The sequence below is a fragment of the Tamandua tetradactyla genome, chromosome 9 (genome assembly GCF_023851605.1).
Source record: "Tamandua tetradactyla isolate mTamTet1 chromosome 9, mTamTet1.pri, whole genome shotgun sequence".
Lineage (NCBI taxonomy): Eukaryota > Metazoa > Chordata > Mammalia > Pilosa > Myrmecophagidae > Tamandua > Tamandua tetradactyla.
This window is the reverse complement of record NC_135335.1, coordinates 54887416-54902674: the sequence shown is the minus strand read 5'-3', so window position 1 is coordinate 54902674 and position 15259 is coordinate 54887416. Positions and strand designations below refer to the sequence as shown.

Sequence of the window (15259 nt, the reverse complement as noted above, 5' to 3'; positions counted from 1 at the left end):
TGGTTCATACAAATTTTTATACATTACCTTATAAATTGCAAACACAGTTGCTTTGGTGGACCCTCCCTCCGTAATTACTGAATCAATGATAAAACAAATGAGACAAACGTATTATTTTTCCCCAAAATTGGTTTCATAAAACTGGCACCAGCCTTCTTTTTTGAGGGGGCTGGGGAGGTGGGGGAGGGGGTACTAGTTAGGCAAGGTAATGGGCTAAAGCATTGTCCTTATTAACAAAATTTGAAAATGTGGCAGCCACCCTTCTCCTTGAAAGAAAAGCACATATTCAAACCCAAACACAGAACTGGTTTCCAAAGTTTATTAAAAATCAAAGAATAGAAAAACTTTACATAAAAATATGTCAATTTTAGCTTCCACATTGTTGTCCACACAAAAAAAATCGAAACATGATCTCTTTTGTTGAGCCTGTAGCACGTGACCGCAGTGGTAGCCAGGCCAATTCATTTGGTTCACTGTGAGGGAAACGGGCACGCTGCCCGCTCAGGACGTGCGCTTGAACCCACGCCATGGGTGCGCCTTAGTGTAGGTTTACAGTCGATATTGCTAATGCGTAGAGATTAGTACAGGCCTACGTATCAGTTTTTATAAATATTTCTTTATCAATAGGTTCACAATTTAAATATTTTAAATATTTTTGATAACTTTCGATCATCAAGAACTGCAGACAAAATATGTGCTACTCTATTGTGGAATGCTTCCTGGAAACCCTGCAGTCGCTCGTGGCCGGCAGCTCCCGAGGGTCCCTCGGGCCAGTCCTGCTCTGGGGGCAGCGCCTGGCACTGGAGTTTCCCCTCGACAGGTGCCCGTCACATCCAAACATCACCTCTAAAAAGTCTCCACTTGTGCACACCAATTACATGTCGAGGGAATACACTTTTCACCTCAATATTCTCCACTAGTGGACCCCAAACACCGACCCACCTGTTGGGCCCCAGGCCCCTCGCTTTAACAACAGGAAGTCAGAGGCCCACAGATGCAGCCAGCTCCCAGGACAGCTGCAGCACGACCAGTACATGGGCGAGGCTGGATGGATGGGCTCTTGTTCAAGAAAAAGGTCACAAGGACAATAGCTGTCATGGCAGAACCCTTGCATAGTGTACCTGTACGCATCTGATGCTGGGCCAGCCGCTCGGGGCGCCGCGTGGGGGGGGGCGCTGCTCCCTGCGACATGCTCCCCACGGTGTAGGGAGCAGCTGCAGTACTTCTCCTAAGTTTGCTCTTAACAGAACGAACGCATACTGCTATACAGATTCCTGAATGGAATCAACATAATTCCTTTCTCCACATTCCTAAAACTGGGCACCATTTTCCGGAATGATATTCACCAGACCCCCATTACAGGTTATGTTACTAAAAATGACCGAAATTCTTCAAAGTTCACTTTTTTTTTTTTTTGAGATTTTATAATGTGACAACCTTTTCTCCCCTTAGAAAGTTATACTTCTGGCACTTTAAATGCTGGATTTGTTGTCTAGTTTAAAAGAACCAAAACCAAAAACATTAAAACTGTGGTCACAGCAAGACAGCAAAACCAGCCGGGCAGTTTGTCAACAGGTCGAGGAACCAAGCCCCCTTGTGACCCTGTGAGGCTGGCTCTGCTCCTTCGCCTTGAGCCGAGAAGCCACATGTTCGACCAAAAGAAAAGACATGAAAAACCGAAAACAAAAACCCCTTCTTATGATGTTCCTAGCGACGCGCATGAGACAACCAGCCAATGCGACGAACCCAACTTAGAAAATGCAACTTGGGAAAGGATCTAAGGTTGTTTAAAAAAAATTCCCTCCTCCCTTAAATATAACTTATGTGAAAATATGAAATTAAATAAAAAATATCTGAGTTATTGCACAAATCATATGTTTTCAATATTTACATAGGAAAAACACAGTTCTGAAATTCGAAACAAGAGTATGAGGGCAGTAAAACAATCAGGACTCCCAACCCCACCGTTGAGGAGAGAAGACCACAAAGGGTTCAATCTCCTCTGCCACGTTGACAAACATAGAACGAAAATACCAAAACCACAACGGAACAGCCTCAGCGACGGCAGCAACGCAAAAGCACTTCATGTCTTTGCAGTTCTTGACACAGAGCTGCTTCGGCACTGAACGGGACCATCCTGGGAAGGCAGAGAACGACGTCCACGGTGAGTGAGGCTTCACAAATGGGCACAGCGAGCTGTTCCTGAGCACGACGTGGCCACCAGCACACAAAGAACATGCAGAGTGATCGTCAGCAGGCACCTCAAGCCCCCACAGGCTGGCGTGCTGGGTGCTGGTCTCCGCTCCCTGTGAGGGTTCCCAGGCCGCTCGGCGTCCGGCGGTAAAATGGGAGGTGGGCGGGGCCGGAGGGACAGGAGCCCTTATCTGCTGAGACTGACAGGCAGACTGTCCCTCGTGTGTGTGTGTTTTTTCCTCCTCCAGCCAGTACGGTTGTACTGGTGGTGTCCCCTGTTGCCCGCGGGCGGCCGCACACCTCCACTGCCCACAGAGCTGTAGGTGCCGCCTTGGCTGTGTCCATGCGAGCCTTTCACGGACAGTTTCATGCCATTGTGCTGCTGGAGAGAAAGATGGGTGTAAGCACTGGGACCATCCCGGAAAACCAGAAACCACTCCCATGTGAGCATTGCATCGGTGGGCTCAAGCAAAGCCCATCCTAAAGGCAGAGTTGAGGCCACCTCAGGTTCAGCAAATCTCTAGCAAATGGACGTCGGAAACTAGTCAGAATGTGTGAATGCTGCACAAACCTGCTCAGCACTGGTACACTAAGTACTTCAGTCAACAGAAGGTGGCACTCTCTAAATTTCAAAGTAACCATTACGTTTGAGACACACAGCATTATTCCCACTCAGTGATGCACAAGTGAGAAACAGGAACCAATTCATGCTCAAACGCATTTAGGACTTCACTTCTAACTTGCCTTATTTGTCCATGAAAATAAGGAGGCCCCTCTTCCTCTCTGCAGTCAGCCCTACCATCTGCACTGACACTCTGCAAACACCTGCGTGAGTCTCTAGCTAGCTCTTCACTCTCAGCATCTGCCAATCTTCACATAAGGCTGCATGTGCCCAGGTCCATTCCTAAAGCATCTGTCCTATCATGCCAAATCCACAGGCACAAGCAGACCAGAAGAACATGCAAACTGGCTTCAGGAAGGTTTCACAGCAAAACAAACAGCAGAAGAGGGCAGAGAAAGGAAAGGCACAGGAGTACTGAAGGCTGCTTCTCCTTCCTGCACAGATGATCATTTTTCCCTGAGGATTTCTAACATAGGCTGGCAGGGAACAACTAGCCATGCAATGACAGCTTTTTCTGTGGCAAGGTGGGTAGATCCAAGGAGGAAAGTTCTATTTCTTCATTCTTAAAAAACAAAAAATAATCATTGGGAATTAATGACACAGGTCCAAGAGTCAACCCTCAGGCAGCCAAAATTCACTAGCCAATATGCTTAGACAAGCAAGAAGAGCCAACTAGAGGAATACACGCTGACAAGCAATGTAGCAAATACCATGAGCCCAAGGGGGGACACTGGCCTTCAGGCCCTTCAATCTGATCCCTGCTGGAAAAGTCCATGCCCCCAACCCACCAAGGGCAGAGTCGTACCTTATGATACAGGTGAGGGCTGGAAAGTGCGTTGGGAGATGCCGAGGGGATGGCCGGGGAAGACATGTGGTGAACGGCTTTCAAAGACGGAGTTCCTTCAAGCCCCACTTGTCTACACGGAACAGGGGCGACCCCGAGGGTGGGGGGAGGTATAGTGAACCTGGTCTAGGAAAGAAACCAGAAACATCCAGTAAGACAACATCAGGCAAAATTCAAACAATCTGGGTGATACAGAGAAGCACAGTGAAGTCAAGATGGTGGGACATTTTGTGAATAGTCCACTTGCTTACAGGCTCATTAGAGTAGTTGCTACAATCTAGTAACATGGTTTTAAACTGGAGACATGCATGCCCTGAAATAATGGCTACAATATGATGTACACACACTGACTCAATACAAATTAAAATTCATCAAAGACCAAAGCAAAGGTTCAAACAAGATTACAGTCTCCAGAATAACCAATGTTACTGGGTGTCTGAGAGCAGTGGGGAGATCTGCTGCCCAAGACCAAGCCCTTCACGGGGCCAGGCCGGTCCTGTCGGCTTCGGGGAGGGAGACCTCCCCACACACTGTCAGGCGGCTGGGATTCTCTCTTGGAACCTCATGCGTTTACCCCAAATACCCCTGGTGGGGGGGCAGAAGCCGGGGTCTCTGCCAACGGCACATCACAGCCTGGGTGACTCTGCACGGAGAGCAGGGCAAGCCCCTGGCAGAAGCCCCAACAGCCAGTCCCAAGGCCCCACCCCATGAGAGCCTCCCTGGGGGCACCAAGGGTCTTCCCTGGGCCAGGGGCAGGGCTGACTTGCACCCAGGAGTAACTGCGAGGACTGGCCAGGACCCAGGGAGGGCCAGTCCTCATTCCCCAGCCACTTCCTTGCCCAGAGAAGGATGGGAATGCCATCCAGCTCCAATGCACCGCTGTGTCTCCTCCCTGACCAGAAACAGCCCCAAGCACAGGGTTTCATCACCTGCAAACTGCACAGGTGAAACTGTACATAGGGTGCTTTCAAGTGGGATTTTACTAGACTTTTCCCATAGTGAGTAATTGTTTAAGTCAGGAAGGTCTTTGAACCTTGCTTGAACTTTGAATTTTCTTACTATTTCAGCCTCACTACTAGCACTCAGTCACTACAAGCCCAACTTCTCCTCATGGATAGTGCAAGTGCCTGCGCGCTTAGCTGAGGGCATGAATGAGGCTGCCAGCAACTGCACGTCCTGCTCCCACTCGCAGCCGCCGCAGAGAGCAAGGGGAAGTGGCAGCCAGGGACAGCCCGCGACGGCCCTGCCAGGGGCTGGCAGCAGGGTTGCCCCACGGCAGGGCTGAGTCTAACAGCGCTGTGATGTGATGTGGACGCTGCTTAGAGGCTGCAGGACATGCTCCATCTTGTGGCTGCTGTGGTGATGCCTTCGTGCCCTGTGCCACACGCCACGTGCGCAGCGACAAGACTTCTCCATGCGCTAACAAAGGACAGCCCACAACAGAACATATTTGTATCATTTTATGCTCAAATAATACCTTATGTTCTAGAAAGTAGTTTTACTTTGCTTTTAAGTAAATGTGTTGGGGGTTATTTTCACACGCATACATATTCAAATGACGTATACTTGAGACGTACATACAGTATTAAATAATCAAAGTTATTTTAGACTTTTCATCTTGTCTAAATAAAAAATTTAGTAAGCTTGTTCTAACAGAAAAAGTCCTAAAAATAATGGCTAACAAAATAAAATGATGAGGGCAGGCCACAGTGGCTCAGCAGGCAGAATTCTTGTCTGCCATGCCAGAGACCTGGGTTCAATTTCCAGTTCCTGTCCATGCAAATAAACAAACAAACAAAACAAAATGGTGAAAGTCAAAGTTTACATAAAAACTTTCAAAAAATCTAAATACAGGCATTACAAGATGAAAATAGGCATGAGTGTCTGTTTCTGCCCAGTGAGAGGGCAGGTGGACAGCACCTGAGCCCCTCTCTGACCAGCCCAGGCAGCGGCCTCAGGTTAGGGAGGGGGCTAACCTGCAGGAAGGAGGACCTTCCCCAAAAGCCACCCCAGTACTAGAGATCAAAGAACTTCCTCATCTCTACAAGCGGTACTACACGGACCTCAAAGACAGTTTTAGAAACTATTTTTTCTAGGAAAACAGGGATTACAGCCAATCCATAAATATTGAGAGAACTTCCTATATAACCAGACAGAAGTGCCCTTTAAAAGTTCTTGTCCTAATTCAAAAGAACCAGCAACCTCCTACAATGCATTCAAACCCCCAACACCGTACCTGGCTGTTGGCTGTCATTACCAACGTCCGAGAAGCTGTGGGCTGGGCTTTGCCGCTGGGCACAGGCAGCGCGGTGGGCAGGCTAGCCACCAGTGGAGTCGGGGCTTGCAGGCTAAACTGGTAAACGCTGGGTGTGGTGCAGGGAGGCGTGTCCGAATCCTTTAGCAGGAAAAATAGACAAGAAGCTACATCACAAGGGTCATGAGAGGAAGCTGTGCCCACGCCGAGGCTAGCTGTAAAAAGTTAGCACACGTCTACAACTGCTGGGCAATGGCAGCCCAAACTCTCCAAATTCCCTTCAAGTGACTAGGAAACTGAAAAAGCTTACTAAAGGAAATAAAGAAAAGACATCTGAACTTAAATTTTTTATCTCCAAATGGGATTTAAGAAAAAAAAATTCCAGAAAGCCCACTGTGGGCAGCTTGGGGGGCCACCTGTCGCGCTAGCCCCGGGACCAGGGTACAGCACTCCAAACCGCCCCAGGAGAAGGCACAGTGGGGAACCCTGGCGGCAGACTCCAGGTTTGCCTCACAAGAACTTCTTTGGCCTAATTTAAGAAGTGACAAAAGCTCAGGAGGAAACATAGGTCTTAAAGTCTACCAAGAAAATGGCGCACCCAGCAGAGGCCCGGGGCACACTCACGATGTCGCTTCCAGAGAGGGAGGACACAGACGAGGCAGAGGAGCCAGAGGAGAGCAGCTGGGGGCTGGAGAGGGACAGCGTCAGACGCTGGCTATAGGGCTCGGCGTCTCGGCTCTGGGGCTGCTCCCCGTTGCACACAGCGATCCGCTCTTTTATCTTAATCCTGGTGTCTGTGGGGGGAAGACAGTCTCGTTCCTAGCTCACCAGCTGGCACAGACCCCATGGCCCAGCAGGGCAGCTGCCAACCCCACGTGCTGCTGAGCCCTCGAAATGCCGCGGATGAGATGACAGCGGAACTTGAGATTTTGTTTAGACTTAAATTTTTAAAATGATAATTCAATTACTAGAAAACATTAAATATGCTGGGAACAACTTGGGTTTGTGGGTCCTTCTAACTATAAGTGTTATAAGTCTAAACGCATATCAAGGTTCCCAACAAATTGTGTTAAGTGTAAACACACTGGATCACAAATTAATTCCTAGTACCCAAAAGCCTGTAAAACTGCTCAGTGATAATTTCTTACAAGCTGAACTGTTAATGTCTTGCCTGTGTTGGGTTGAATAAAACATATTATAATGAAGTTAATTTCACTGCTTGGACCTCCACTAACACAGCACCTACAGACTAAGATCACAACACACACATCCTGCCACTACAGGACAGCATGGGTCCACGTCTCAGGGTTTTAAATCCAACTGAAAAGCTAGACAGTTTCTTAGTTTGAACTCTCTACCGTTTAGGGACAAAAGATGCTTCTGCATTAGTCCTCAAAAATCCAGAGCAATGTGCCGGAATTGGTTTTCTTACCAAGAGCAGGTGATGGGCTGATTTTGCTGCCCCATTTCTCCTTGATCCACCTTCGGTAGTCAATCACTTCCTGAGTGACTTTGATGATTCTTCCTAAAGTACTGCAAAATGATAAGGTTTGCAATAAATACCATTCGACAGACATCAGGGAGATGATAACGCCCTCCAATCAGCTACCACGTACTTCTGAAGAAATATCATCTTGTTCAGCAGAAGAAAAGCTAAAATAACTTCACAAAATACCCACAGCTTCTGAAGTTTAAACCTATTGCACTCTTGAGCTCATGGCAGAGAAAAAACAGGCCCGATTCTATCCAAGTCCTTGACCCTACATCCAGCCACGAGGGTCCCAAGCTAGGAAGCAACTGCCCTCTTGCCTACCAAAACCACCAGCGCCAGCTTCTGTCCCCACCACCTGGGTGCAAGTGCACAGAGCTTGCCCACAGACCCAAGTGTCTGTGATGGGGCCTGGCCACAGCCCAAGCACGCTGTGCGGGGAGTCCGTTGGACCCAGGGGCACCCCACCACAAGACATGCAGCCCTGCGGCATCCTCAGTGCACTGACAATGTGCACCGATCACAGCGCTTCTCTCCCCGCTTCCTGACCATGTCCCGGCCCTCAGCCCCTTAACCCCCAGCCTCTGCAACTGCATAATCTGGTGTCAGAATAAATAATTCTGGTTCCCAAAAGAGACAAAGAAAAATGTTCCAAAAGGGAGCATGCGGGGCAAATGCACATGAGAGCAGGGAGCACGGACCTGCATTCACGAGGAAGCTCAAGGCCCGCCTTCTAAAGGCTGCCTGGAGAAAAACCCACCATGCTCCAAAGTCCTAAAAGGCAGAAATCACCTCCCTAAGTAAAACGCCCTGAAGATAATGTTAACTCCCCAAATAAGACCAATTTTAACTTTTGACCAAAGGACCAAATATGGCTGTGTCCTGCTCCTCTGAAAGGTCGTCCTCACCATGAGTTTCAAATGCAACTTGAGCAAGGCACGCCCTTCAGGTAAGCCCCATGGGTGCAAGGGGCAGGCGCGGCGTGCTGACTCCCAGGGCAGGCCAGGTCCAGCACACCCAGCCCCACTCCACTCACCTCTCGGAGTCCCTGTTGGGGTAGGATCTCGCCAGCGGGGACACGGCATGACTGAGAACGATGTAGGCGTAGTCAAAAACCTGCTTCACCTGCATAGCCCCGTACGAGCTCCGGCCAACGTCATTTCCTGAAACGGAAGGGCAGCGGGCTTACTGGCCACACCAGGCACTTACCCGGACTTTCTGGATCTTCTCCACGAGCCATTCTGAAGTGGGCCTCACCCCTGAGAGTCTGTAGAGCCAGCTCAGCCAACGAGGGGCACAGCGGGCACCACCCGCAGGCGCGCTGCACACCCTCAGACCCGCCTCCACGACGAGGGACCTGCTCAGGCCGGGGCGCTCCCCACACGGAGGAATTTTTGTTAAAAATGCATAGAAGTGCAACAATAAAAAATACCAAATACAAGTGAAAAAGACAAACTGGGGGGTGGGGGTGGGGGAACAACTCGGATGACAAAAGTTTCCCTAACATGTGCAGGATTATCACAAAATCGACAAGAAAACAGACCTGCAGACAAACAGACAAAACACGTGGATTTGCACAAAGAGAAACACAGATGAGAGGTGTGGCCGCAGCTGCCGCTCAACCATTTCTGTGCCTATCTACGAATGACTTTATCTCCAACACTAAGAGAGACAGCTAACAGATGCTCAGTAAACATTGGTGGAACTGATAAATAATGTTATGTTTACTCCCACTCCTTGTGGAAAAAGTGTAAATTAGATGTAGATTTCCAGCGTGATCTATCAGGTGAAAGCCGCCAATAGGATCAAAACTGGATAACCTGGGGCCTGGCTCCGCATCCATCAATGCACCCCAGCCCAGCAGAAGGAAAAAAGCAAGCTGCAAATGCGGTTGTATTGTCTAATGCCACCTAATCAGTAAGATGGCAAGAAAAAATAACAACATCCTTGTAGGAAAAAATTGGAGAAATATTCACATCATAATGGGATGGGATTGTAGCATACTTCATTTTTCTATTATATGCCTCTGCAATGTGAATGCTTTACGAAGAACAAAATAATAAAAATACTTTCATAACTGGAATAAAAAAGTTCTTAATTCTTACTTCTGACCTTTTTCTGGTTGATTAGAGAATGCAAAGACAGTAAGTTAATTTGAAATAGTAAAGAATTCTGAGAAAGTGTCACCATTAACTCTTCCAGCACAGGCGGCAGACTCCAGACAGGATATGCTGTCCCTGACCCCCACAGGGCTGGCACTGCTGATGCCACTGGGCCCAGCCCCTTACCGGGTAGCAGGGGGTCCTCAATGCACAGCATGGATGGGCGGTAACCACTTGTCATGGCTTTCATGATCTCCTCTTTGGCGATGTAGGCACCTCCTTCTTTTATTCTAATACCAGTTTTCAAGTAATTAAAATTTCTCCCATATAGTTCAAAAAATTCTACGAGAAGCATTCCAAGGTTTTCATCAGCTCTCCGGGCATCAATTCTCGGATGCAACTGTAAAATCAACACATGGGGATTATCTTCTGGAAGCCTGGGGGTCTGCCCCATGGCCATTTCTCCACTGCCAAGGACATGTGCTCACCACTAGCATCCAGGAGCCGCAACAAAACCTGAGCAGCCTCTGCCAACCCAGAGAAACAAAACCTGAGCAGCCTCTGCCAACCCAACAAAACCTCCACACCTGAACTTCTTATAGGCTTCACTGAAACTGGTCATACAAAAGGCAATTTCCTACAAACACATATAGCTGATTAGCCACAGGTTACAATCTATTGACAGATAAGCTGGCCACAGTCGGCCAAACTTGGTCATCTGGAAGGTGGATGTAATTTTGCAGACTGTGGTCAACTTAATTTTGTTATTCTGAAATACAACCAACAGGGGGCAGTATTAGCTCGCCAGTATCGCAAGTATCATGTCAAACCATAACGGGAAATGATTAACTTAGCTGTGTGTAGGCAATTAGTATTAAATCATAATATTTCCAGCAATCCCACTTCCCTGCTCTTCATACTTCAGCAGGTAAGTAACTGAGCAGGTTAAGCCTCAGCCTATGCCAACCTGTGCGCCCCCTGATCTGAACTCATGACTCCCAGTGACTGAGACCCAACTGTCCACAACGGTGGCCTCTGGCCACAGGGGGCATTTCCTAAAGATAATTAAAATAAGGAATAAAATTTAAAATGAACAAAATAAAAGGTCCCCAGGTCAGTCACAGAGGCCACGTTGCAGGTGCTCACTGGCCACGGAGACATTTCCACTTGCTCGGAGAGCCCCAGGGCCAAGGCCCATCCGAGGCACGACACGACTGGTGGCAGAAGCCCTGGCAAAGGCCAGTGGCTGGCCACACCTGTGACACGGGGCTGTCTGGAAATGCTCCTTCTAAGGCCCACAAGGATGTCTCAGGTTCAGAAAACTTGGGCCTTCTGAGAACACTTCCCAGGCCTCAGCAAGATGAGCTCAGGGCTGCCAGGGGTGCGGCTCTGTGGCCTGAAGGACGCAGGGCACTCAGGGGTGGACACGGGTCCAGCGACCCCACCCATGCCACAGGTGAGGATGCCCCGAGCAGACGTCTGCACTGCTCAGGCCTGACAATGGTGGCAGGGGCGGACGCCACTGTGATGACGCCATTGGACAGCTTGCCTCATAAGGAACTGAAGCTGCTTTAGACAATGTCAGAAAATTGGGAAGAAGGACCGTAGAACATGGCGGAGGGGATGAAACTACAGTTGGAAAACAAGTGTGCCCGCCATTCTCACCACTTTTAAAGCACTTGTTCTAGGATCTACCTGAAAAAGGAGGCACAATAAAAGTAGCTTTCTCAGCGCTTCTACTGCACATTGGCAGTGATGACGAGAAAACCACTAAATTCTGGACATGAAACCCTCCCTAAGCACAGCCACAAGTACAGAAGTAATAGTAAGTAGGGAAGAATACGGCTATGTGGCCACAACAGAGAGGCAGGAGCCTATAAAGAACAGGGAATCCTTCATTAAAGAAAATGTAAATGGAATAATTAAGGTTGCAATTAACTTACAGGCTATTTTATGGGCCAAAAGAAAAAAAAAGCATAGATATGTTTGTCAATACATCACAGCATTTATCATTTAGGTAGGTTTCCTATTAAAAGGTTTTTCATCCTATTATTCAACAAAGTAAGGATGATCTAAAATTTAAGAGAAAATATTAATGTTTCATCAACCTGAGAAGGAAGCCTCTCTTTATTATCGTACATGGTGCTCAACTTTTTTCTAGGTCAAATTTTTCATGTAAGTCACAGCAAAAAAAAAAAAAAAATTTTTTTACACTCTATAAAAGTATGGCAGTTTTAAACATACAAAATATTCTCCCTTGAATTTGGATCAACCTATATTTGACTTACTGGAACCAGGGAAGCCCTCCCTACCCCAAGAGTGGGAGCAGCTAAGCCATGAATAAGCTCTGAAGGAGCAGTGGACAAGTGACTCCATCTATTAAAATCCCAAGCCAACTTGACCTATGATCCCCAACAGGGGCCCAAAAGCCAGTACTGGTGGAATTCCTGAAACCACTGCTCAGGGAATCCAACAAGAACCTGCTCTTACCCAACCTTCAGGTAAACGCTTCCCAAGAGAGAAAGCATACGCACCTGCAGAAAGCTAATGGCCATTAAAATCAGGCTGTACGAGCTAATTCCACCTGTAAAAACTTCATTCAGGTCCCTCTGCAGGAGGAACTGCTTTAATACTAAAATCAAATAAGGCAGCAACGAATATTTCTGTGAATTAAAACAAAAAGAGAAAGAAAATATGTACTAATTAATTAATATGCTTTTTTGTTTTGTTTTGCATGAGCAGGCACTGGGAATCGAACCCAGGTCTCTGGCATGGGCAGGCACCAGGAATCGAACCCGGGCCTCTGGCATGGGCAGGCACCAGGAATCGAACCCGGGCCTCTGGCATGGCAGGCACCAGGAATCGAACCGGGGTCTCTGGCATGGACAGGCACCAGGAATCGAACCCGAGTCTCCGGCATGGGCAGGCACCAGGAATCGAACCCGGGTCTCTGGCATGGCAGGCGAGAACTCTGCCTGCTGAGCCGAGCCACCATGGCCCAACCAATTTATGCTTTAAAGAAATTTCACATAGCAAATTTCACAAGGCAGGCAGGAAAGCTTACTCCCTCTGACTGCCCACCTGAAGGTCAGCTCCACCACTCCCAGCCGGGGTCTGGGAACCAGTGGGGGCCCTGAGCAGGGCCAGCAGGGTGAGGGGCCGCCCTACAGGCAGGGCCCAGGAGGCCAACACATCCAAGGTGCCTCACAGGCGACGCAGCTGCAGGTGAGGGCCCCCACCCCACACCCGGGGACTCCTAGGGGAGAGCAGCAGAGGGGAGCAGGAAGGAGCAGTTAGGAGGTAGGGCCAGCACACTGCCACTACATCTCCCAGAATAAGGGAGGGGGTGGGTCTTCCCGCGATGGAGGCAGAGCTTGGTGTGAAAGGCGGCAAGGAGGTGCAGGGCGGCCCAAGAAGGAGGAGGGGGTGGGGGGCTGCTGGGGTCTGTCCCATGTCCCACGTCCCTGGGTGAGGGACTGCTGGGTCTGTCCCATATCCTTGGGTGAGGGACCTGCCAGGGTATGACGATGGCCGTGGCCCACTGGGGTGGGCTCGAAGGAATACCGACGCAGAGGAAAGGGCACACGTGAGCACGTGGTCCCCTGAGGCCATGAGAAGTCGGGGTCCAGGTCACAGTGGTGCTGTGCTTGTGTAGAGAACCCCTCCATCCATTTGAGAGGAGGAAGGGCTCACCATCCCTCTGGGCAGCGGACTGGCCAGGGCTCACAACGCATCTGCTCGGGAGGTGGTGTGGGATGCCCCCCTGCTCGCAGCCACGGGCCCTGACTGGGGCGTGGACAAGCTCGCCGATGTCACATGTGCCCTTCCTGAGCAAGAGCTCAGCAGACACTTCTGACAGAGCCCCCTGACATAAGGTAGCAGGCAGTTTGGGGACCTGCAGCATCTCTATAAACGGCAGGTAGGTGGGTACCCAGCTGCACGGTCCGTTATCAAGGGCTACACGAGGACACTGCACAACAGCCAGGCCAAGTCCCAGCCAAGGGGTGACACACCTTCATGTAGTTCTTGATGAACTCGGCTGCCCGCACGCCCGTCTCCATGTTGAAGCTGATGTCCACTTTAACTTCAGTCTCCTGGTCGGTGAGCTTTATTATGGGCACCTGCAGAGGTGCAACGTAAGACTTGTGCTTTACCCCATGATTCCCCACTCAGGCCTCAAAACGTTTCAAGAAAACAAACAGAAGGGGTCTAGGGCCCGTTCACCCTGGAACCCCCAGCCCTGGAGCCAGCTGCCCCACACCACCTGGCCCTGCAGCCTGGTGCAGACCCAGGGCTGGTGACCCAAGCTCCCTGTGGCCATCTTGGGGAGGGGCAGGAGTGGGGGGAGGCGGGGAGGGGAGGGGGAAGGGCGGGAAGGGGCAGGGCGGGAAGGGGCGAGGCGGGGAAGGGAGGGGGCCAGGAAGAACCTGGCACTGGCAGCCAACACGGGGTCCCCATGCTCACCTTTGCTATGATTTCTGGACACATTCCAACTGACCTCAAAGCTATTTCAGAAACTAAGTTTTGAACTACTAACTAGCATTGTCCTAACAAGATACTCTGGGTTTTCATTCTCAGGACAATTTTAACCAAAAAACTTTTTTTTAATTTTTGTTTTTAAGATGAGAGAATAGTTTGGAAATACTTCCATCAAGAATTACCCCCAAAAGGCATGTGAAGCCCACTTCATGAAGGGTGCCCAGGCCATGCCTCCTCCACCCCCTACCATATACCTGTAAAGTGCTCCTCAAGAAGGAAAGGAATGCTTTGCTTCCTTCAGTCCATAACAAATAAAAATTGATGTTCTCTTCACCAAAACAACCAGGGACTAAAGCTTTTTAAAACTCTAGTGTGGGAAGTCAGTGTAAAAATACTTCCTTTGGTACACACCTGGACTGGGGCCCAAACCACAAACCTTGGCCCCACCCCAATCAAGACTGAGTGAGACACCCCCCCCACCCCTCCAAGCTCTGCATAACCAGAAAGTACTGGCAGGAACATGCTTCTCTAAGCTTGAGGAAACAGTGAAAGGATGCAGCCACAGGCAGGCGCAATCAAGAAAGAGCTACGTGAAAGCAGGGGAACTCGGGGGCCCGACCGGCAGCCCCCCTCAGCAGCTCGGCACAGGACTGGGTCCCAGTGCCAGAGGGTGCAGAGCGGCCTCCTAGGCCTGGGCCGATCTGACCAGTGGAGGCCTGAGTGGCTTGTCCTGCAGAAGGCCGGGGACAGCGGGTGAGCCTGCTGCAGGAACCAAGAGGAACCTGCTTCCCAGGGAAATGGACACAGAACCGTGCCAACGGGGCCATTCCCAGGCCACACGTGCATGTCTAAGACAAGAGGCCCGAGACACAACCGTAATGTACCACCAAGGACCAGGGAGTCCCAAGCTCTGGCCTGGAGCCACTCTCCAACCTCTTCGTACGCTCCTCGTACAGGTGGGTCCTGAAGGACAGTACGTACAGACTCTGAAAGGTGGTGTTTTTGTTTGTTTGGTTTTTGTTAGCTCCAGGCATTCAAGGAAAGTGCTGTCATGATACTAAGTAGATACGAGCTTAAGGAGCAGATCCCTCAGAGTACAAACTCCAGTGATAACATATGGACAGATAAAAATGTCCAGGTCTCAACAAAAGGTTACAAAGCATACAGGGAAACAGGACGCGACGGCCCAGGCAAAGAGAAGATGAAAGCATCAGAAACCATCAAAGAAGAGGATTGACCTGGGAAGTAGCAAAGACCTTAAAAAATGGTCCTAAAC

General features: G+C 49.6%; 1 protein-coding gene across 2 annotated transcripts in view; it reads right to left on the bottom strand.

Moving 5' to 3' along the window:
• Window positions 1-305: 305 nt before the first annotated feature.
• The window catches only part of TENT4A (terminal nucleotidyltransferase 4A), a 42584-nt gene continuing 27630 nt past the window's right edge, over window positions 306-15259 (bottom strand). Inside the window, exons 5-13 of one of the 2 annotated variants that reach the window (XM_077116821.1) lie at window positions 13518-13625; window positions 12039-12167; window positions 9691-9904; window positions 8439-8565; window positions 7346-7446; window positions 6538-6707; window positions 5896-6054; window positions 3621-3785; window positions 306-2575 (exon numbers count right to left, since the gene is read on the bottom strand). In XM_077116821.1, the coding sequence (XP_076972936.1) occupies window positions 2381-2575; window positions 3621-3785; window positions 5896-6054; window positions 6538-6707; window positions 7346-7446; window positions 8439-8565; window positions 9691-9904; window positions 12039-12167; window positions 13518-13625 (1368 nt within the window). In that variant the 3' untranslated portion in view covers window positions 306-2380. The remainder of the gene's footprint in view (window positions 2576-3620; window positions 3786-5895; window positions 6055-6537; window positions 6708-7345; window positions 7447-8438; window positions 8566-9690; window positions 9905-12038; window positions 12168-13517; window positions 13626-15259) is intronic. The other variant, XM_077116822.1, reaches the window with a different exon arrangement.